We start from the raw sequence: 22916 nt of genomic DNA, 5'->3' as shown, positions 1-22916 counted from the left end.
AATTAATTGTCATCTATTAAATTAATCACCAACTATTTTGATAATCAATGAATGGTTTTGAGTCATTTTTTAAGAAAGTAATATAATATATAATATAATTCTCTGATTCCAGCTTCTCAAATGTGAATATGTTCTGGTTTCTTTAGTCTTCTATGACTTTTAATTGAATATCTTTAAGTTGTGGACAAAACAAGACATTTGAAGACATCACGTTGGACTCTGGGAAACAGTTACTGACATTTTTCATTATTTTCTGACATTTTATGGACCAAACAACTAATCGATTTATCAAGAAAATAATTGACTAATAATGAAATAATTGCTAATTGCAGCCCTACTGTCCTCTAATGCAGCAGTTCTCAAAATATTTCACCTAAAGGACCCCTTAAATGTCACAAATTAGACCACAGACTCCCATCTGATAAGATTGTTGCTTTTAGATGTTTTATTACAGAAAGTGTATGAAACCCATGACCAAAATATTATGTCATTGTGTTACTTAAGGATGGAATTACAGTGAAAATAATTTATTCTCCTTTTCTCTGGGGACCCCCTGGAACCCCTTAAGAACCACTACTCTAATGCTTGGTTGTCTTGCCGAACTTGAAAGTCTCTAAATAACAAAAAATATAAATGTAATGTTCACTCAGTTATGTTGGAGTGATTGAAATGTTCATCTATATACAGATTTTAACGTTTTTATTTACTTTATGATTTTATTTTACTGTATTTTGGTTTTTAAAATTTCAGCTTTCATTTTTAAAGGTTAAAGTATTTTATTTCCGGTCAACTTCAAGTAAAGTCTGCGAGCTTGACGCATCTTGAGAAAAGAACCGGCAGCTGCTACAAATCTCCACAGGTCAAGATTCTCGCGTGATCTCAGGGTCTCCCACGCTGCAGAAAGTAGTCTGTAGTCGCAAGTCTCGTGTGATGTCAATACTGCACTCTCCTTGCAATTAAAGTCATGCAAATATACAATAATTTCAGCTTTTTAAACTTTGCACCAGTGCACAACTCATGTTATAGTCTGTAAAAAATCTAATAAATCATTTTCTACACATTAATATATATTTTTTATCATTTATAATTAAGTACTAAATGATGTACACTGTGTAAAAATTGTGAACTTTTCTTCCTACGTTCCTGTTTGAACAATATAACACATTCAAGGTGTATTTCATCAGGGATCAAGTCTTTGCCAACATTAAGACTGAAATATTGGCCTGATGGAAGTTTTAATTTCAACCTTCCTGTAGCTGAGACATCTCTGTGTGTGAGTAACCACGGTAACCTGCAGTGTCATACCTTGTAAAGTCTCCACTGACAACAACAGAGGTGATAAAAAGTAATATTTATTTCATATGAAGTTATTACAAGAATGATTGATGACAAAGCTTTTCCAGCCACATGCTGACGCCACTTAAGCAAAAACTTATATGTTGCCACAGAAAATATATTACATCATACATCATAGATCTTACATAGTAAAATTTTATACACATGGCCATACTTCAAAAAAGGCATGTAAGAATTTGATATATGTACAAGTATTTACACAAGATATTTTTTGAGATGTTTGGTGTTGTTTACTGGTGTCGGTGCCTAAACACAGATTTCCATCTGCGATTAAAATGAATATATGAACGCATGCACATGGCTACATCTGGGACAATGTGGGTTGGCTCGGGGCTCCAGAAAGCTCTGCAGACTGTACACCTCAGTTTTGTTCACATTATCTTTAATCACATAGATTAAAATGTCAAGAAAAAAAGTCCTTAGCATGCCCCTTGGAGTTCTCCATCATAGTGAGGAACCAGCTTCACATATATCAAGTCCCCGTCACACTGAGAGATAATCCACAACTGCAAACTCTGGATGCTGTGTCTCAATATCAAAGAGACAAAACTCCTTTAGGTTTATGGGGTATCAGAGTGAGTCTGCGTGTCTGCCGGCTCTCAGGGTTCAGTCTCGTGCCAGTTCTCGCTCAGCCGGTTCTTCCCCAGCCTCCTCTTGCTCTTGGACTTGTGCTTGTGCAGGAGCTGCGGCGGCGACAGAGCCGGCTCCTCGAACTTGTTGCCGGACTCGTTGTGCTGCCTCGAGTACCTCTTGCACTTGCAGGAGGTGACCACGGTGATCTTGTACGTTCTCGTGCTGCCGTCGTGGCACTGCAGCTGGATGCGCTGGGTGCGGGTCTTGTCGTTGACGCACCGCCAGTCCTGGTTGCTGCTCCGGCGACCCCAGAACTTTCTGCCGTAGGCGCCGCCGATCCAGTTTTGAAGCATCTGAGCTGGGAGACACTCGCCGGTGCACACCAGCTCCTTGATGGGGTTGATGCTGGTGCAGTGGCCGTCAGAGATGTACTTAGTGGACCTCAGCTCTCTGCATCCGATTTGGCTTCGCTCTGTGGCAAAGACAATGAAAATTTGGAGAATAAATAAGCAGAATCTGGCAGTGCAGATGGTGAAAATGGTGGGAAAATAACCCTAAATCATGGCAGATTCCTTTCAGCTCTAATTGAAGTGCACATCACAGTAACTCAATGTCATCATTTCATCGTGATATTGAAGGATAATAGATGATGATAGTGGATTACTGCCCAGCCCTTTATCCTGTACATTATAGTGGTTTTGAGCCTCTTTGCAGCCTCTGGCGAGTCACAGAAACACAGGGAAGGAACACAATAGCATCTTGACCTTTATACTTCAAAAAGTTGAGGAATTACATCATGTGATAAGGAAAAAAAAACTTTCTTTTTCATCAGTGGAGCAGGGATTTAACAGGAGGATTACCTCTGTCAGTATTATTCTGCTGCAGGCTATAAGAAGTGGGCCCCCCCGCTCTCCCCTCCACCACTGTAACCCAAGCTCAGGTCCATTCATACGGCTCCATACACCTCAGTGACAATGCCCGCCTCTCTGTGACAGTGTTTGATGAATAAACAGGGGTGAAGCTCAGGCTGTCTCCCTCTCTCTCCCTCTCTCTCTCTCTCTCTTTCTTACAACCCCCCCCTCTCCCCCCTCCTCTTCCCTTCCTTCCTTCACGGTTGGCTGCTGGTAGAGCTCATGTCAAACAGCCTCAATCACAGACTTCCTGTGCACGAGAGAACACCTCCATTCAGCTGCACCGACACCCGGTCGGCTGCTGGGCCTGTCGGAGCCTCTCATCCCCGCTTGGCCGACGGCCAGCCAGGTGTGTGTTACACTCGGCTGAGCGGCGTTGCCTCGGCTCACTGTGGTGATGGGCAGGGAAATATATAGTCTCTGCTGCCAATATGAGCAGAGCCACTGTATGATCCCAGTGAAGGGGATTATACCATGACATACCATTTAAGTAACCCTATTATATCTGTGCAAAACATTATAGTGATGTTACTTTAAGATACAAGTTTCTACAACTGCACGATTCTTGTGATATACATTACTTCTTGCAAATACCAGCTGATTTTTAAACTGTTTTAATGATATACAGTCAACAATATGTTTTAAGAATGTGTAGCTATTTGTAACTGATGAAGGGATGATGATGATGGGATTAAGTGGCTGATTTAAAGGTCCCTCATTTGGCTCTTTGTGATGCAGATGTGAATGAAGTAGAAGATAAAAAGAGGAAATTTTGATGCTTAAACCTGAACTTTATCAAGATCTTTTGGCTGCATGCAGCCTTTAATGAACAAGAATGAAGAGATCAAGTTAAGAAGAAGAAAACATGTTGTGGGGAATTAAAGTTAATGCTTTGTTTTCTCATGTGTTCATGCAATAGTTAAGCTGCATGAACTTCAGAAAGTGGAGTTTGACATCATGCAGATAACCTCAGATTAAAAATGAAGAATAAGCACAAAAAGTAACCAAACTCATTGCAAACTACCAGACATTTTATAGTCTGTACAGAAATATAACATCATCTGACAGCCTAATAATAAATGACAAAGCAGAGCATCCTCTGCAGCACACTCACCGCCTCTGTCGTGCGCCGCGTTGCCAGCTCCTCTCCCGCCGGTCCTTGCTCGGTTCAGGGACACGTTGCTCTGAACCTCCGGCACCGGTGCGGTCACTTGCGAAAACAGGAGCTCCGTGGCATCGTTCTTGAAGGCTTGGCAACTCCTCAGGAGGATGCAAAGTAAGACCAAGGAATGGCACGACTCGTGCGCGCTCAGGTGCATGGTTTGCTTCAGGAGCGCAGAGGTTGGGAACGAGATGTAGGTCCGGCTAGATGGAGACTGATGCTGGATGAACTACATGAGAGACTGTGGTGCCCCGCTGGTTTTATACAGCCGGCCCGCCTCTCGCTTTGGCAGCTGCTCAGGTGCGTCTCTGTTGGGAGGCTCCGATTGGTCGTCAGGGTCGTGCACTGGGAAGATAACCACGCCCAGTGCTTTCATTTTTGGAGAGTTAAAATGAATAATGATGATGATGATTATGATGATCATGATGATGATGATGATGATGATGATGTCACTGCCCCTCCTCGATCTGTGTTTTGTAGAGAAGTTTGTTTATAACAAGACTGGACAATCTGCAACCATCATGTTTAAAGACATCATTACCAAACTCAAATGGAATAATAAATCTTTGAGTTACATGAGAAATCTTATACTTGTATTTGGTAAATTTCAAAATTCTCTAAATCCTTCCCAACCTTCATATTTTTCTGGTTGAATTCAGTTTGTACACAGATCCATTAACCCTTATGACGAACAAAGAAAGTAAAACACACACTGTTCTATTAAAGAAATGTTTTCTGTGGCACCTGATTAAGGTATATTGACTTTTATTGATGTTATTTCTTATTAATTATGTTTAGATTCTTAATTTTTAGATTTAATTTGTTTACTGGTTCATATTTCATTTGACTGATATCTACTTTTTTACACACATTGGACTATTGAATTGTACAAGAATGTCCAGCAGCTGAAGGTCTGTATGTTCATAATGTTCAATAAAGAGGAAAAAAAGAGGGGACGTGGAACCACTAATGAAAAAACAGATGATGATGATGATGATGATGATGATGATGATGGTGGTGGTTGTGATGGTAGTGGTGGTAACGATGATGGGATTATGTGCCTGAGTAATTGGCACATTTACACATGGTTTCTGGTTTGTTTTGTTTGTATTATTGTCTCTGGTGTTTTTAAATTCCTCCACCCATCAGTAAAATTTATAAGCATTCAATATCTGACACTGAGAGATATATTTATTAGAAAAAATAGGAACTAAAAACTAGAAAATGTAACTGAAAATCATTATATTTTTCTCAGGAGGCAGACGAGGTAAAAATATTCACCTCAGACACACTTGATCCTCATCCACTGAAGAGAAATCCAACATAAATGTATTCATTATTGTGATATAGTGAATGAAATGTGAAAGTAGCAGTTAAAAGAAGAGATGGAAGGCAATACTTTCAACTCACTAATAGTGATTTAGTAAAGCTGAAGTCTTCATTAGATCACAGGTCAACTTCAGTTTTCCGTCTATATTTGGATCATTTAAACGCAACAGTTTCTATATTTTAAATGAGGCAGAAACAATGTTTTGGATCCATTAAAGTCAGAATAAATTACATCACAGATTGCTTCCAGAATAAAAACAGCCTTGAAAGATGGTTATAATCCCCATAAACCCACAATAAAAACCTAATTCACTCAGTTTTTTACTCATTTGCCTTTTTCTAAAAGTACCTGCTCGCCGTGCTTCCAAACTCTTCAACACATAAATAATTTTATGGAGCAAAAAATAGATTTTTGCTTGCAATAATAATAACGTTCACCACATTTCATGACAAACTATTCAATAGTTGTCATGACATTTTGCTTAAAACTGCAAATATGTCCAGTACCAATCAAAAAGTTTGGACACATCTGCCCATTAACTTTGAATGAGAAAGTGTTTCCAAACTTTCGACTGGTACTCTACCTCATGGCGGGTTAAGAGAAGAGCCACCAAAGTCATCTGGGAACAATGAATGTCTGTACAAAGTTTAATGACAATCCATCAATCCGATAGACATGAGAGACATTTCAGTCTGGACCAAAGAGATGGACCGTCTGACGTCACCATCCAGCCGCGACGCTGGTGCAGCCGTGTTCGCTTCTCTGTCCGCATTAAGTCATAAAAATTACGAGCAAAATTAGAACTCAAGAGTGAAATTCAAACCAAACTGTATCTCATAAAGCACCGAGAAATATGCGCTCTGTCTAGAACGAGCTGGACTCTTCGGGTTATGAACAGCTTCTCATGTGCATGTGGAAAAGTGTTTGCACCAGATATCTTTCAACAACCTTCCCAACTTCAACAAAACGTGGTTAAATAATTTGAGAATACCGCAAAATGATTCATTATTAGCCTGTTTCTTTTAACATAACCGGGTACCGGAGGTGCTCAGTGCATGTACGAACAAATCTTTTTAACACTGAATCATCAAACTGAGCCGATTATACTGAATCATCATTGTCATTGACCGAATCGTTAGCTTTTATCAGTGGAGCTCGACTCACTGGTGACTGAGAGCACCATCCATTGTGAGCCTGTTATATCCTCATTAAAAGCTTAAACACAGCAAAAGCCACAGACGCAACCATAATGTGATTACTGTCACAAATATGCGGCTGCTGAGCTGTTAACCTGAAAAACAGTCTTGTATAGACTCATATTTGTCATGAACTGAGCATAAAAGCTTGAACAAACATGTTGTTCACTTATTGTTGTGCATAAAGAGGAATTAGTCAGTGAATCTTTGGTTCCTGATGTAGAAAAACTTCAATTAGTTTCCAATCATTAGACAATTTTGCCAAATTTTCTCAGAACTCATTAAAAATCATAAATCTCTCACATCTGTCGTGTTGCCCGACTGTGTCAGACAAATCTTAAAAAATTATTGCAAACACTATTTGACCCTGATCCGATCCTCAGCTGCTCATTTATCACCGCTGTCTTCAGCAGTGATGGAGAATGAATCACACGTGTGTGGTTGTGTGTGTGTGTGTGTGTACGCAGCTGACGATTTAAGACACCAACTCATGTTTTGCCTTCTGGTTAGTTTCCCATACTAGATATTCTCCACGTCTTGACTTGCCTCTCTCAGGGCACACGTTTAATTCAGAAATGAAAGATGATATTGTCTAAGTATAATTTGCTGTCTGTCTACGCCATCCAGCCTCTGCCTAGCCTCTCAATCCCTGTCAGTTACACGTCTGATGATTCGAGTGCCCAGACTAACTGGAGTCTTTGTGTGTCCACTGTTCAAAACAAGGAGAGATATAATTACTTTTGTGGGGGGAACATTCAATCCAGGCTTGTCTTACTGATTTGAAAAGAGGCGTCGTGCGGAGACACTAATTGTTGCTCATGCGAATGAAAGCTGATACGCACATCACTTGTCTGTTCGGCGTTATTACCACACAAGCACTTTTTTTTTTTTTAGGGCTGTGGTGAGAGGTGTAGTAGGCCTGAGGTGGTGTGTTTTCTTTTGCTGAGTGAAAGGTTGTTGTTTGAATCAGCGGAAAATTCAGCAATACTACAGTGTTAAAAAGAAATAAAGCTATTAAGTATTGAGTAAGAGTACTGCATTCACAGGTTAGGTTAAAGTACAGATGTATGTATTCAAGTATTCAAAGTAGCCACTGTGAAAAATAGAGTGTAGTTTTGCAGCCAGTTTAAAATATCACTTTGAATTTTGGGTATTTTCAAGGATTGCAGATCAGAAGAGGAAGAAAGGGAGAAATGAAAGAAATCATTTAGGAAAGAAGGGAGGAAATAAATAAAAGGGAAAGAAGGATTAAAAGAACTAACTGTTTAATCCATCTCTTACAGTTTTGCACTTTTTGGTTTTGAAAAGATAAAAGAACCCTCCTACTGAACCCTTTAAATGTAGAGTTATATCGGACAATTGCTGTTGCCGAGAAGGAGTTAAGCTAACGTTCAATCTTAGCATCCAAAGTTGTAGCTACTAGGAAGATGTAGACTAATAGAAATACCAGAACCTTAAAGGACAGGCTCACAGTCAAGTGCCCAAATTAACACTGAAAGAGGTTTTCCTCGCGGTAATCATTCTTCCTGTTCATGCTGGCCGTTAGAAGATCCCCTTCATAATGCATTTACAAGCCTCCTTCTGTGCAAAAAATTTATTTAAAAGTTTATCTGAAGCTAATATGAAGCTTCGGTGGTCCGAATGAGTCAAATCAAGTAGATACCTTTCAACGTTACAGTCTTTTTAGTGCCAAAGTCCCTCTTTTTTGATACTGTATAAGCTTCACATCAACTTTTAAATGCATTTTTGCACAAAATGACTGTGGGTTTTATCCCCCATCACTGACATTGAAAGCACATTTGAAGGGGGATCTTTTAATAGCCAGTATGAATAGGAGGAATGATTACAGCGAGGAAAACCTCTTTCACTGTTCATGTGGGCACCTGAATGTTGTTTTAAGACACACTTGAAAAAATTGTGAACCCGTCCTTTAAAACTGTACTTGTGTAAATAATTCTGGTTTCAAGTGTCCTCAGCAGCTGAACTCAGTCTGTCGTTAAACTTCACCCTCAGTTTGCTGTTATTGTTTCCTCTCTCTTTTGTTTCTCCTCAAACAGCGACACCAGAGACTCTTTCACTCCACTTCCGAGAGAAAATAAAGGACAACATGGCCAACTCTTCTCAGAAGACTGTTTACACTTCGACGCCCTTCTTAGCTTCTTACGGTGCCGGGTTAAATGAATGCTGAAAAGTGAATATGATAGGCCCCCTCGGCTTTTGTCTTCTCACTGTGTAAAGAAACAGAAAGCTGAGAGCCGGCTGCCTTCTCTGTGCACACACACAGACCGGCAGTGAGACTCCGCTGCAGGAATTCGGTTGCCCGTAACCCTCATGGGAAGTGAAAGGTGGCTGGGTTAATAGCATATTGACAAGCAGCATGGCGGGAGTGTGTGCATGATCAGGAAGCGCCCACATGCGGTAAATGGGAGGTGTGGCGAGGGCGACCGGAAAAGGGGGACAAAAGGAATGCACAACACCTGGAACAAAGCCAAGACAGAAAGGTCACCGTGGCAAGAGTTTGGAAAGGATCCCGACCAAAGACAGACAAAAGATGGGGGGATGCGTCTCATTCATTTCCGTTTTGCCCCTGAGATTGATCCAATATGACACTCAATAGTACTTACGCTATTATTATTGTAAAAATAAAGACCCCAATATACTCATGGTGCTTTTATTAGTGGGTCACATAACATCTGGTGGACATGGTTACGAATATTTTAACCATATATGTGATAAAATCAAATCAAATTCTACTTCCCAGCTTTTTCCCTGGGATTTCAACCACATCTCATGGTTTTCATCAGTGAATAGAACTGGCCCAGGTGTCATCAAATGTCTTCAATGTGGAGACCTTTCACATCCAACACCAGGTTATGATCTCCACCACTGTATACAACCACATTCCTGAGCCTGCTCCCTTTGCTGATGAAGACCATGAGATGATGGTTGAAAGCTCGGAAAAAGCTCAGAAAAGGCTAATATAATAAAATAATTCAAACATAATTACAACTATAACAACTTTCCAATAAACCTTACTGAAACTATCAGTACATTCAGCTAGAGATTAAATGTATCTTTCGACATAATCAGCTCAGAAGAGTTTAGCTTCTTGCTTGTAAATGTTGATTTATGAATGTAAAATTTGGTTAAAATAACTGATAAACTAATCTGTTAAAACTGAGAGCAAGATTCCCTTTTATATTCAACATGTGAGTGACAATATCTCCATAAAATGAAAGCCAGTAGACGCAGAGTAAAGAGAGCCTTCACTGGCTTTGAGTGAGGAGAAGTGATCTGTTTTGCTTTCAATCACACAAGTAAGATGTGGAGGGTTTTATTTCAAACAGTCACCACATCCTGCACCCTGCTTCTGGCTGAAAGCGTGTGTCAGTAAAATCAGCTGTTTGGCTGAAAATAAAAGGAAAAACTGTTGGACTTCAGCTGCACACAGTTAGGAACCACAGTGTGAATAAACCTTAAAAAACTAACCTAAATTGACCTTGTTTGCCTGTTAATTCTAGTGAAATGTTGCCCTCTGCTGGGCATCTGCCTTCACTGCTAATCAATGATACAGATCTGACTTTACTGATCTAGTTTATCAAAAAAAAAAAAAAACCCAACTAGATCTAATCCAAGTGAACCTTTTTATCACACATTTTTTAAAACTAAAAGAATTCTTTGTTGTTGTGATTTCAAGCACAACAGCAGAGTTTCCCGGCAACAGCTGGTCTTGAAATCCAAAGGTGGCAGACAATGGAGGTATCCAAGGTAAGACAGCTTTTTATCAAACACTGACAAAAGATAGCAAAGATTAGATCAGCGAAGGCACATACGTGTAAATCGTATAGGTTACTTGTATTTTATCTTCTCTTGCACTGTACACAGGAGATCCAGGACTCTCTTCAGAAGTGTGGAATAAGAAGGGATGTTGATGTTTGGCGAATCAGCCTCACCAGGAAGTAAGGCAAACTTTTCTTGTTCCTCTCACTGCAGCTGCTGCTGGGAAAATTGCTTTGCTAAAATGATTTTTACAAACAAGAACCCACTTTGACATACAATATTTGCTGTTTTGCTGAGCAGAAAACTCACTGGTGTTCCTGACTTATCAAGATTTCACTTTCTGAGGAAGCTGTGGCTGAATAACAACAAGGTAGATTTCTGTACAGCTTTGTAGATTTCATCAACAACTTATTTTAAAGAGAGACCCAAAGAGTAATACGTTATTATTCTGACTCTTTCAGATCAGAGAGCTCAGCTGTCGCTCCCTCAACTGCTGCTTGACCGAACTTTACCTTCAAAATAACAACATCAAGTCTATTTCTGGTGATTTTTGTATCTCCTGACTGGACGTTCATCTGGGATATAGCTATAAAAGAGAGATTTTTACCGACCTGTGGCACAAAACGGCCTAAAATCTGAGGAAATGTTCTGGTTTTTACAACGCGATTTTCAAACTCTAGTCTGTTTTGGATGTGGTTGCAGTTCCTGATTGTTATAGAAGATAAAGCATTTAATGCAAAACACTTATGCTGCTCAGATTCCAACAGTAAGGGACTGATGGTATATTTTTCCAGGTATTCATTTGTGTAGCTGTGTTATTGCTAAGCAAGACAATCAGTGCTGAAAAAGAGCTTTTTATGGATAAATCTTAGAAAAGAAGACAATATGGATCCATGTCTATCTGAATTGCGTCTTCCATACAGGGGCCTTAAATCATCTGACCTGCCTCCGGCTTCTTTTTCTCCACAACAACCAGATCAGAGGACTGGACGACACGGTGCACGAGCTCAGGAAGATGCAGCAGCTCCAAACTGCAAGTTAGTGATTTTACAGTCACATCAATCAATCAATGACTTTTATTCTCAGATGGAGAAATGTGACTCTTTGATTTTGTTTGATGGGGGCTTCTGTGTAGCTTTTTACCTCAATCCTATTTCCCATGAACCCGGGTATCGCCACCACGTGATCCACTACTTGCCTTCTATTCAGGTGTTAGACAGAAAAGGTGAGATATGAAGACCATTAGAGGGAAACAGCTGATCTATACAAACCTGCAAGATTTCACATTTTGTCACTATAAAATATCACTTTGCCTCTTTATTGTTCTGTCATTTTTTGTTAAAATTAATCAGAGGTTTGGTATCTTTCTGTTGTCAGAGGTGAAGTCGGTGGAGAGGAGGAGGTCCTTCCAGATGCACAGCCAGGATCGCCATCGTGTCCTCCAGTCCGTTGCCTTCGGCAGACGAGTCTCATAACCCGCAAGCAGTGAGCAGGATGTCGGCTGGTTCCTCAACAAATCAGTGTTTGTCATTTACTTTGCAGAAACAGTCCAACCATTACACAGTGCAAAGATGTGTTTGCTGTGTTTTAATAACTCTGATCTGCTCAACGTGGTTCATAATTATCAATCACAATACACTGTCCTGACCCGACATGACCTTCGGAAGCTTTATGAGAACTTTCTAGAATAACCAGGGTGTCGTTTCTGGATAGAAACACTTATGTTGCAGAGAAGAAGCAGAAGTTTCATCAGTTGATGGTTTCTGCAGGGTTCACCAAGTATAATTGACCTTTTTTTATACCACATAAAATGCAATTTAACACCTTTTTCAACATCATACTTTCAACCAAAGTATGTTAGAAAACCAGTAGGGACGATATTGCCTAGAATTATTTATTAATATATCACTTTTTTCAGTGCTTCCCAGTAGTATATAAAGATAATTCCTAATGACATTGATGTGACCTGGATAAGCAGCAGAAAACTGATGGATGGATTAACCAATTATGAATGATTTAAGTTTTTGCTAAGATCTTCACTTGTCTATTGTAAGTAGATGAGCTTCGGATCTACTGTAGCTGCAGTAGTGACAGTGTTTGCTGCAGGTCTGATGGTGTTGACTGAAACAGCTTCCTGCAGCACAATCCACCGTCGCACCATCTCCCTTGTAGTTTATAGATGTAGTTTACAGGAGGAAGAAGTAGGAGTAACATTGCAAATGAAGCATTCAGAGCTGGATGAAGCTCTGGCTTTTGTCCGTTTGCATGTGTTCACCTCATGTTTTGCACCTTTAACCAACATAGACATCCAATATAACAGTATAAAAATAACAGAAAATCACAAAAAGCACATGTACACTTTCAAAAAAAGGGCATGGGAAAATGACTCAAACTGTGAAAAAGTCCAACAAATATCATCCAGATTGATTTGATGAAGCTGGTCTTTATTTAACATGATTAAGATAAATTTGTTTGACACTGTAGAAGCCATCAGCGTTCAGGACAAACAAAGCCTTATGTGTGACTTCTCTGTCCGTTCATGTTGCACAATAAACTGAAGAACATCAGTACTGATGATGCGGGTTTTTTTTGTGCTGTGTAGAATCCTTCATCAACAAAACGGATGTTGCACTTCGGGAGAAAACTTTCAGTTTGTTATAATTTGAAAAAACCTGAGCATAAGCATCATCTTCCACCATCCACACATGTTTTTAAAACTACCTTTTAGATGGTGAAAAATACAAATAAAGTCATGTCTTGTTATAATATTTAAAATATACATTTTTTGGTCAATATTGTGCAGCCCCTCTATCCACTCAACGTCCACAATGAGGTTCAGTCAGTACAAAAGAACGTCCCCGTTAACAAATCAAGTATATTCTTTGCAAAGAACTGCTCTGATTGGCTACACAGTCACTTCCTTCGCACACAGGTTTGCTACAGTTTCTTAAGGCAGAATTACATTACAGTTTCATGGTTGATGTGAACATCTAGCTCTTCACATCTTCACTTAAAATTCCTCCCAGTGACCTCTACCACAAACACGCCAGCCTATATAATTTTCACACACACATATGACATTATATCATCTGAAAAATTAACATATAAAAATGACAAAAAAGATGACCGCTGTGGCACAAACCTTCCTCGTAGTGTCTCCTCTGCCTTGGCGGCAATCTCATGTCAATAATAAATATGGGTTCTTATCTCCTGCTGGACCAGTCCTTGTCTGGCTTTCAGTCTCACTGCCAGTTCGCTCTCTGTTTGTGGGTGCATGGATGTATTCTGGGACAGGCGGCTGCTGACGTTCTTCAGTTGTCAGCGGCTGGGATGGGGGCGGGGTTTGGGGTTTCCGCTGCAGTGTCTGACGGGGCGGCTTCGCTGTTGGTCTCCACTGAGAGCTTCTCCATGGAGTTTGTGGCCTCCTGCGCTGCTGAACTCTCCTCTGAAACACAAAGGCAGTACGGTTAGGTCTGATGTCGCTTTTAGACAGAAAACAACAGAATCAAGCAACCTGACGTGGTAGTCATCCATCGACAGTTTCATGATGTTTCCTGTTCTGTTCGTTCCAGTTTCAGAAACGATACTTCCTCAACAAGAGGTTGATTTGTATGAAGAAGCTTTGATGTTCAGGTTTACATTACTCCAATAAATTTTTAAAGCAGCTTGACTTTGACACATTGACACAAAAAATAAAATTTCACCTGCTTTTTATCTCATCATGCACCCAAAAGTTGTTGAAATGATCGACTTTTGAAAATGAGTGAAAATGCAAATGAGCTGTTTGACGGTTACGCTGCAGGATATGTGCGCTACAAACTGTGTTCTTTAAATCCAATTTTGTCAAGCAAAACTCGGGAGAGACTCGACAAGGTCCACCTTAAGTGAGCCTGGTCAGGTTCCAATGGGCATCAGGTGTAGCTCATTTATGCTCCGTCACAAGAGGCTAACTTCGCTCGCTAACTCCCTTCACTTTAATCAGCAGGTGGCAAGCAAGACACGGGAACTTGGCTCAGGTCTTCAGGAGTTGTAGCATTTATTAACTGACAAATAGCCTAAACTGTGCACACCCTGCACTGCTGCGTTCACAGCTATACTGCTAACATCAGGGCATGGATCAGCCCCGTGACAGTAACTGTTAGACCGGGACGACGTGCCGCTGATAACGGGAATATCAGCTGCCTTGCATAACTGAACGCCTGCCACATTGCGATGTTGACTGGATGTATAAACCCTGTTTTAGTGTTTAATCAGGTTTCATGTTTTGCCTCTCAGATAGCTGAAGTACCTTTGCTCTGCTGCAGCCTCAGTTTGGCGGCTTCTGCCTCTTGTTTCTCTCTCTGCTCTTGGAGCTTCTTGCAAACTTTCTTGTGGGTGAACCAGTGCATCTTCTGGCAGACTTGGTCACAGTAGATCACCTGGTCACAAAGACAAGAGAGAAGAAATACCAGCAGTTGAGGTGAGATGAAGAATCCTTGAAGAGGTTATGAAAACAAAGCTTACTCATTCAAACATATAAACGATTATAGAAGCATCGAAGCTCACCATTTTACATATAGAGCATCTCTTCTCGGCTCCTTTCTCTCCACACGAGGTGCAGAACTCCGCGTCCATGAAGCCGACCTGACCTGTGATGGCCTGAGTCAGCACTGACAGAGCTGTGGGGTCGTTACCCTGTGACAGCGGGAATTTCAAAAAGAAATGAGGACGAGAGAAATGATCAGCCATCTCACAAAAAACCACTAACAACATTAAGACGAGGCTCATCTACTGAATATATATTCCATCATGTCACAAAACACAAAGTCTGGAAGTAACAATTTTTTTTTTGTTCAGTCTAGTCATCAGTCAAACTCACAATCTCCACGGGAGCGATGCTGCGGACCAGCTGCTGCAGCAGAGTAGCGTCACAGTAGGGGAACTTGCGGATGCACTCTCTGAGAAACTTCTCCTGGTACACCGGGAAGCCGTCGCTGTCCCGACCCTTCAGCAAACTGGATGAGACGGATCGAGGTGGAAATATGTCAGAAAGCTCTTGTAATGGAAACATGTGTTTTTGTCTTGTTAAAATACATTTTACAGACACTTTGATATGTTTTGATCCTATAAAATTCCACTTCAGCTTCGTCTTCAGTGGGACTTTATAAGAACATGTGAGTCAAACGTGGTTAGGAAAGTTTAAAAGAAGAAGAAGAAGAAGAAGAAGAAGTAGTTGCAGACTTTTTTAAGCTTTGAAAGCTTTGAAAATGTGGCAACAACAAAAAACAGTCCACATGTCCACAAAAAATAATCGTCACATCAGCCGATAATGAAAATAATACTTAGTTACAGCCCTAACTGAGAATAGTGAGAATGCTACACTCTCCTACTTCCCACAGTTAATTTAATATTAACATAAGGCCTTTTCAGAATGTCACTGACATATTGATGACTTTTATGTTCATGTTCCTTACAGCTTCATTCAGATATGACAGGATATTAACAGAAATAGACAAAGCTCATGCTGTATTTAGCAACCCGAGAGAGAGAGCTGTGAGTTTCAGTTAAAAATCAAGGAAGGAGACTTTTGTTTATGCCTTAAAATTGGCTCTCAAAGAGTTTCTTACACTAATTATGTGCATAAGAGACGATGATGGAGATGTTAAATTTATGACCTTGTGCTGCTGCAGCCTTTACGCTAATCTGACGACAATCAGTTCAGACTTGTAACTTGTTGAAAGTGAAACAAAACCATTACTGAGAGAGCGACATGTTAAACTGTCATCAGATTAACATAAAAAGGGGAGCACGACTGAGAGGAGAGTCTACATCACATACGGCCTGACCTCTTGATAAGGCCGTCCAGCTTGTCCTCGCGGTCCTTGAGGAAGGAGGCGCATTTCCCCAGCACGCAGCTGATGTAGTGCATCTTCATGGCCAGCACCTCGTTCATGTCCTGCTGCTTGATGCACTTCTCGCAGATGAGCTCCATCACCCGGCGGCATTTATCCAGAGCCTCCGCCTCCGCCAGCAGGGGGTTCTCCTTCACCAGCATCACCATCTGGAAACGAGAGATTTGTCAACAAGGAACAGATCTGCCCGCTTTGTTTTCTTGTTCTGTTCCACATGTGGTCAAAGTGTGTTGCCGTCCTGTTCTTTCTGTTTATGTGCTAAAGCTGCGACGATTAGTCGAATCGATTAGTTGACTGACAGAAAATTAGTCACAACTATTTTAATAACCAAATAATGGTTTTAATCATTTCTTTTCTTCAAACGTGAAGATTTGAAGCTGTGTCATACATGATAATATATTGAATATCTTTGGATTTTGGAGTGTTCATCAGAAAAAAAAGAAATTTAAGGACATCATCATGAGCTGGGAATAAATTATCACCATTTTCTGGCATCATCTACTGCACAGAGTGCTACAAAACTATTTTCACCATCAATCTGTAAATGTTTATGCTAATTTTGTACATAAAATGTCAGAAAAAGATGTCTTACAAACAAACTTTGTAGGGAAAAAGAAGCAGAGGCAAATAAATTTGGTTTAACTTAATCATCAAAAAGGAAAAAAAAAAAACAAACTTCTTGTAAATTTAAATAGAGACCAGAAACACAGAAGGTAGAGTGAAGCCTCAACTATTTAATATACAAATAAAGCAGCGGAAATATAAAACACAACAAATATACATACATATCATGTTGTTCAGCTTGCAATTTCAAAATAAAACCTAATGCCTCCTTTCTTAAACTTCTGGACAATTAAAGATAATTTAAGAACTTCAAAAGTTTAACACTTAAAAGATTTGCAATTATCATTTTTGCTAAAACAGGAGGCGATGCTTCACCAAAAACAAATCTACACTCATTAAAGTGAAATATATTGTATTGTTGGTGCTGCCCTACATGCTGTAAGCCAGACTGGAAAGACCTGAGAACATGCAGGTTCCCAATCAAACCAATCACTGCAGCAGCTCATTAGATCTCTGATGACTCGATGGAGGAGAAAATCAGCAAAAATCAGCTGCTGGTGTGTTTAGATTTAGAGTCAGTCTGCTTAGTCCTATAGTTGTTAAGAACCACTAAACACATCATGAGTATCTCTCCTCTATTAATCATTTTCCAGGGAGAGAGGAAGTGGAAGGAAAAGCACAAAGAGATGCATTTAGTCTGTTTAAATTCAAAGAAAATTAAAAAAAGACCACATAACGTCCTCTGTCCAGTGGTGTCTTACCTTGACAGGGTTCAGGTTGGTGCTCATGATGACCTTGTGGAGGGGTCCGGCCAGTTTTGGCGGCAGCTTGGGTTCCTTCTCCAGACCCTGGGGTTTGGTGTAGTAGTCCAGTCTGGCGCGGGAGAAGAAGTTGTTGATCACGGTGACACAGTCGTGTTGCCCTGAGGAGGGAAAAAAGAGGAGACAGTTTGTTGTTTTTCCCGACATGAATGTAATAGTTCTCACGTGTTTATGTTTACTATAAAACTGCACAAGTAGAATAACAACTTATGTCAAATTCAAGCCCAGAATTCTTGGCCCTTCCGCCACGTACAGACTAGTTGGAGACAAACAACTCCGAATGTGTTTGATTTGGTCAGTCAGTTAATGTAGCACAAGCAGCAGTCCAATACTGGCGAAAGCTGCTACTTGAAATGATTGATCTCTGCCAGTTGCTCCAGTGCCAGCAGTCTTTTTAAGCTTTCCAGTACACATGAACTCAAAGGGTCATGGACCCAGTCAAACTGCACAAAAGACTCCAATGGAAAATAACGGCTAAATCTCTCCTCAAGAATTTTCAGATGTTAAGAGATAAGGTCAGCAAGTGTGAATACCGTTTGAATAATGTTCACTGACACGAGGGAATCATCTCAAGCTTGCCCTGTTCCACGAAGGAGCGCCAGAGTCTGAGCTCTGATCTGAAAAAGTCACGCAATTTGTCAGAGGAGGTGAGAATATTTTCTTCCTCGCCTTGCATTTTGAGTGTTCGGTTCACCGAGATGTCAAAAAGAAAAAACAACAAAAAAACCAAAACATGCCGGCCAAGTACGCGAGTTTCGCACACCCTCGCACATCTGCAGTCAACTCGAATATGTAGAACTCTCGCGTGTCAGGAATGTTGTACTCTCGACCCGTACCGTCGGCCAAAACCACGTACCGACGAATGCAGCCATTTGCGCGGCCGTCCTTCCGACAGAGTTGACCACGTCTGTTTCCGCCCCGGCGTCCAACATCATCCACGTGATGTCAGTCTTCCCTGCAGGCACAGAGGAAGAGGAGTCAGAACACAAACATGGAAGAATTTTTTCCATAAAAAAAAAAGAAAAACACACACAGATGGGATTTCAGTTCTGCTGCTGTGATGGACGACACTGACGTCTCAAACCGACAGACAGCGTACCTGACAGGCCTGCGAACATCAGCGCTGTGTATCCGTGCTCGTGTTCGTTGCAGTTCACGTCCGCCCCGTGTTGCAACAGCAGCTTGCACATGTCTGCTTTTCCTTTATAAGCAGCGTGCATGAGAGGGGTCATCCCGTACTGTGGAAGAGACAAAAGATATGACTTCTACCTAAAACTAACTACACAAAACATTAGTAGGGTCTAATAACTGAGCATTTTCATAAAAGTCAACAACAAACAAAAACACTTTTCAATATAAAGTATATTGGAGACATTACTTGAATAATGCTTTAAACCGTTTTTGCATGTGTATTTTGTATTTTTCATGATCTATTTCTGTGTTTTTCTAATGACTTATCTGTTATTATATTATATTATACAGTCCCAGTCAAAACTTAATTTTCCCATACATTTGAATGAGAAAGTGTGTCCAAACTTTTGACTGTTGTTGTTTGTTAAGCTAAAATATTCAAGTCTAGAGCTGCAATTAGTAGTTATTAGTTGTTTGGTCTATAAAATGTCCAAAAATGGTGAAAAATGTTGATGACTGTTTTCCAAAGACAAACATGACAACCTTAAATGTCTTATTTTGTCCCAAACAACAGTCCACAACCCAAAGATGTTCAGTTTACTGTCATAGAAGACTGAACAAACCAGAGAATATTCACATTTAAGAAGCTGGAATCTGAGAATTTGGACTCAAAACAATGAATCATTTAGCCAAGTAGTTGGTGTTGCAGCTCTGATTCAGTCGGCCTGATAGAGACAATTATGCTTGAAGGTTTTTCATGTGTTCTTCAGTCACTGTACTGATGATCAGTCACAAATAGGAGAACTTGTTTTATGAACGTCAGCTGAACTCTAAGCTGCATTTTTCTGGGCAGTTTTTCTACATATAACAGCTTATAAATTTATCAAGGCAGCTTTCAAGTCACTGACTCATATTGAGCTACATGTACGTAAAGAGAAACCACATTTATATCATTTATAACATACACGGTGTCTTCTACTAGGAATGTCTGGTGCAGTATGTTTGCCAGTGAGCGAAGACAATGTTTGCCTCATAATTTAACGGTATTTTTTTTTCCTCCTCAAAGAAGGAAAGAGCAGAATGTCCTGAAGCTACTGAAGTACCGAGAAGTCACACACAGCATTCATTACTTAAACCCTAACACATCATCCGTTTTCAAACATCTGATTTTGACAGGCGGACATAACAGACTTGAAGAAAGAAAGGAAGAGAAAGACATGAAGGACCTCCTCTAAAGCCCTTCAGTGAGAGTCCTCTTGTCTCACACATATGTCAGCGAACAAAGGAAGACCTCTGTCAAAAGATCTTACCATGTGTTTTGTCTTCTGCAAAATTTAACTCTAGTCCTGAAATGCTGCCGGCAATACTTTGTAGGACAAGCATCCATTTGTGGCTCTGATGTATTCATAATTTTTTTATATTTGACATTTCTGCACTGATGATTGCATTTAACTAAGCTTATGTTTTTCACAATGGAAAAAAGACAAACTCTATAAAACTGGTCACAGTCAAACATGCTTTGTTACCTCATCCAAACAGTTGACCCGAACATCCTTACAGCCCAGCAGTCTTGAGGCTTCTTGAACGTTTCCTACAAGCACAAAATTCAATATTACTGCTGTATAAAGACGACACCAAGACTTACCAGCAGTTAAAGCAGCTCTGAGTAAACCCACCTCTGTTTTTGAGCATGCAGATTACACTTTTGTAATGAATCTACCTAATTCCATGTTATTATGAAAGTTGAGGTGTACAACAGTCAGGAGCCCAAATGAACATTCAAACAGCTTTTTTTCTCTCCATTATCATCCCTCCTGTTCATACTGACCATTATAAGATCCCTTCATAATGCACCTACAATGTAAGTGATGGAGGACAGAATCTACAGTCCTCCCTCTGTGCAAAAATGTATTTAAAAGTTTATCTAAAGCTAATGTGAAGCCTCAGCTGTCCAAATGAGTCAAATCAAGTAGATATCTTTCAATGTTACAGTCTTTTTAGTGCTAAGGTCCCTCTTTTTGTTTCTATACTTCCACCGCAGCTCAACAGGGAAACACTGTCCAAGGAAACACAAAGCAGGATTTTGATGCTAAAAGACTGTAAATGTGTCAGATATCCACTTGTTATGACTGACTCAGACTGCTGAAGCCTCATATAAGCTCAAGAAAAAAACTTTTAAATACTTTTTCTCGCACAAAAATGACTTTGTGGACTCACTGTGGATTTTGGCCCCCTATCATTTAAAAATCTTTTTCCAAAAACCTAAACATCATTTTCGACTCCCAGCTGAAAATTGACAAACATATCAAGGCAGTTCTTCAGTCCTGCTAATTTCACATGAGGAATATTACAAAAGTACATTTCACGTTATCTTTCCAGCAGTTGGAAATGGTTATACATGCTTTTACCTAGGCTACTATAATGCTTTTTATTCCTGCTGAAGCCAAGATGCTGTTACTCGGTTACAGTTAGTCCAAAACTCTGCAGCAAGATCACTCACTAAGACCTCATAGCACTCTCACATCACCCGGTTCTGATTAAATTTAGGATTCAAGATCCTCCTTCTCATCTATAAGGCTTTAACTGATCTTACTCCGGAGTATATTAGTGAACTACTAATGCTTTATACCTCTGCTCGGCCCCTCAGGTCCTCTGAACAAGGCCTGCTGGTTGTACCTTGGCTCAAGACTGACAACACGAGGGGGCCGTGGGTTTGCTGTCCTGGATCCCAGGCTGTGGACCAGTCTGGGAGTCAGGTCAGCAAACTGTCTCTGGTGTTTTAAGTCACAGCTGAGGACCTATTTTTTTTTAAAGTGTGCTTGAGTTATCATGTACACTATTTTGATTTATGATTAACTGTTTTTTGTTTTTATTGTGCTATGTATTCTGTTTTATGTTTCTTTAATTCATATTTTGTTGTTTTAACAGTTTATCTTTTTGTAAAGCACTTTATAACCCAGGTTTTGAAAAGTGCTATATGACTAAAATGTTATTTATTTACTTAAGGCAATCTTTTAACAGCCAATAAGAACAGGAGGAGCGATTACAGTGAGGAAAACCTCGTTCAGTGTTCGTATGGACACCTGACCTGTTGTTATGAGACAGACTTGAAAAATTGTGAATCTCTCCTTTAAGGCAGCAGCAGAATAGAGCTACTTGTGCACATGATTAGCTGTTAGCCTACGTTAGTTGTTACTAAGCCTTGTTAGCAATCTAATATCTCAGTTAATTGGTGTGATCTAACAAGACAATTACCGAGCACCACAAGTGTCATGCTGACTTTACTGTCTGTATTATTTATGTCGTAATTAAATCATATAAGCTAACAGGAGCTAACCTCGGTTCTTCATGGATTAGCGTTAGCAGAAGAGGCTTACCTGCAGTGATAACCTCAAACAATTCCTTTTCGCTTGAAGACAAATCTCCCTTCTTAGGAGCCGACATGTTGCTGATTAATAGTTTTATAAGCGGACTATAACGGCACAAATAAAACGCGTGGCTCCTGGTTAAAACACGTTTTCCGTGGATGTGACTGACTGCTGATGCTCGGGCATGAAGGCTAGCTCAGGTCGAGCTGTCATTTGGAATGTACCACTGCGTACTGTTAGTAGGGGTGACTTAGGTTACAGCCGAAATTACTTTATTCCGTCAACTCGAACAGATTTTTGTAAATAATATGACAAATATACACTAATAAATATGTTCAGAATAAAAAATCGTAAAATTAATCACCTGCAGCCAAAACGCCACATTTAGCACAATCACAACGGATGTGCATCCCCCCTTCTCTTTCGCTTAAATAACCCCTTCCAAGAAATTCTAGAAAGTGTAGAAAGTTCTTGCAGAATTAAAAATGCTTCACACTTGTCCACATGTGAGGACAACATGGATGTCTTAAGAGAGGTTTCATCTTCATGGACAGGTGTCAGTCTTCATCTATAGGCCACAATAAAGAGATGAAAGAGTCACATTTTTAAATAATACTTTAAAAACCAATGTGTTAGAAGGATAAATACACAAAACAGATATGGAAAGCAAATAAGGTCCGTGCATAAAGTATAATTCTTCTGCAATTATTTACGTTGTATCATGAAAAACCCCATTTTTCGGGGTATTTCAAGATTTCATTGTCTTAAGAAGTACAATACAATTCAGCGCGCTGGAGTGTCCGCTTGTTCTATTATCCAACTTGTGCAAAGAA

General features: G+C 40.1%; 3 protein-coding genes across 4 annotated transcripts; 1 reads left to right on the top strand and 2 right to left on the bottom strand.

Annotated features, from left to right (window-relative positions):
- Window positions 1-1332: 1332 nt before the first annotated feature.
- sostdc1a (sclerostin domain containing 1a) lies at window positions 1333-4412 on the bottom strand. The gene is made up of 2 exons (XM_042424461.1): window positions 3955-4412; window positions 1333-2401 (listed from the first exon to the last, which is right to left on the bottom strand). Exons 1-2 carry the CDS (start codon window positions 4157-4159, stop codon window positions 1956-1958), a joined length of 651 nt encoding a protein of 216 aa, XP_042280395.1. The 5' UTR covers window positions 4160-4412; the 3' UTR covers window positions 1333-1955.
- A 4913-nt stretch (window positions 4413-9325) lies between these two features.
- Window positions 9326-11902, top strand: LOC121906014 (leucine-rich repeat-containing protein 72). 2 transcript variants are annotated; one of them, XM_042424657.1, is made up of 7 exons: window positions 9576-10296; window positions 10414-10487; window positions 10609-10678; window positions 10770-10851; window positions 11232-11345; window positions 11444-11533; window positions 11686-11902. In XM_042424657.1, the coding sequence occupies exons 1-7, from the start codon at window positions 10282-10284 to the stop codon at window positions 11781-11783; spliced, it is 543 nt and encodes a 180-aa protein (XP_042280591.1). In that variant the 5' UTR covers window positions 9576-10281; the 3' UTR covers window positions 11784-11902. The 2 variants fall into 2 exon arrangements, with proteins under 2 accessions (XP_042280592.1, XP_042280591.1); XM_042424658.1 differs by lacking the exon at window positions 11444-11533 and having other exon boundaries at window positions 9326-10296.
- An 829-nt stretch (window positions 11903-12731) lies between these two features.
- On the bottom strand, window positions 12732-22314 carry ankmy2a (ankyrin repeat and MYND domain containing 2a). Its single transcript, XM_042424655.1, has 10 exons — window positions 22093-22314; window positions 20242-20306; window positions 18684-18822; window positions 18441-18539; window positions 17525-17685; window positions 16134-16348; window positions 15167-15302; window positions 14854-14982; window positions 14597-14726; window positions 12732-13753 (listed from the first exon to the last, which is right to left on the bottom strand). Exons 1-10 carry the CDS (start codon window positions 22157-22159, stop codon window positions 13620-13622), a joined length of 1275 nt encoding a protein of 424 aa, XP_042280589.1. The 5' UTR covers window positions 22160-22314; the 3' UTR covers window positions 12732-13619.
- Between the last annotated feature and the right edge of the window lie 602 nt (window positions 22315-22916).

This window comes from Thunnus maccoyii, chromosome 10 (genome assembly GCF_910596095.1).
Source record: "Thunnus maccoyii chromosome 10, fThuMac1.1, whole genome shotgun sequence".
Lineage (NCBI taxonomy): Eukaryota > Metazoa > Chordata > Actinopteri > Scombriformes > Scombridae > Thunnus > Thunnus maccoyii.
Note: the sequence above shows the minus strand (reverse complement) of the source record. Positions and strands in the feature narration are given on the sequence as shown.

Bases quoted from the DNA above. Each gene is read 5' to 3' on its own strand.
- sostdc1a (XM_042424461.1), bottom strand. From the start codon at position 4,159: ATGCACCTGAGCGCGCACGAGTCGTGCCATTCCTTGGTCTTACTTTGC. The intron at 2,402-3,954 runs GTGAGTGTGCTG...TCTTTGCCACAG, and splicing joins CGCGGCGCACGACAGAGGCG to AGCGAAGCCAAATCGGATGC.
- LOC121906014 (XM_042424657.1), top strand. The intron at 11,346-11,443 runs GTTAGTGATTTT...GCTTCTGTGTAG, and splicing joins GCAGCAGCTCCAAACTGCAA to CTTTTTACCTCAATCCTATT. The intron at 11,534-11,685 runs GTGAGATATGAA...TTCTGTTGTCAG, and splicing joins TCAGGTGTTAGACAGAAAAG to AGGTGAAGTCGGTGGAGAGG.
- ankmy2a (XM_042424655.1), bottom strand. From the start codon at position 22,159: ATGTCGGCTCCTAAGAAGGGAGATTTGTCTTCAAGCGAAAAGGAATTG. The intron at 18,823-20,241 runs GTAACAAAGCAT...TCTCTTCCACAG, and splicing joins GGGTCAACTGTTTGGATGAG to TACGGGATGACCCCTCTCAT. The intron at 16,349-17,524 runs GTAAGACACCAC...TCTCGTTTCCAG, and splicing joins CCAACCTGAACCCTGTCAAG to ATGGTGATGCTGGTGAAGGA.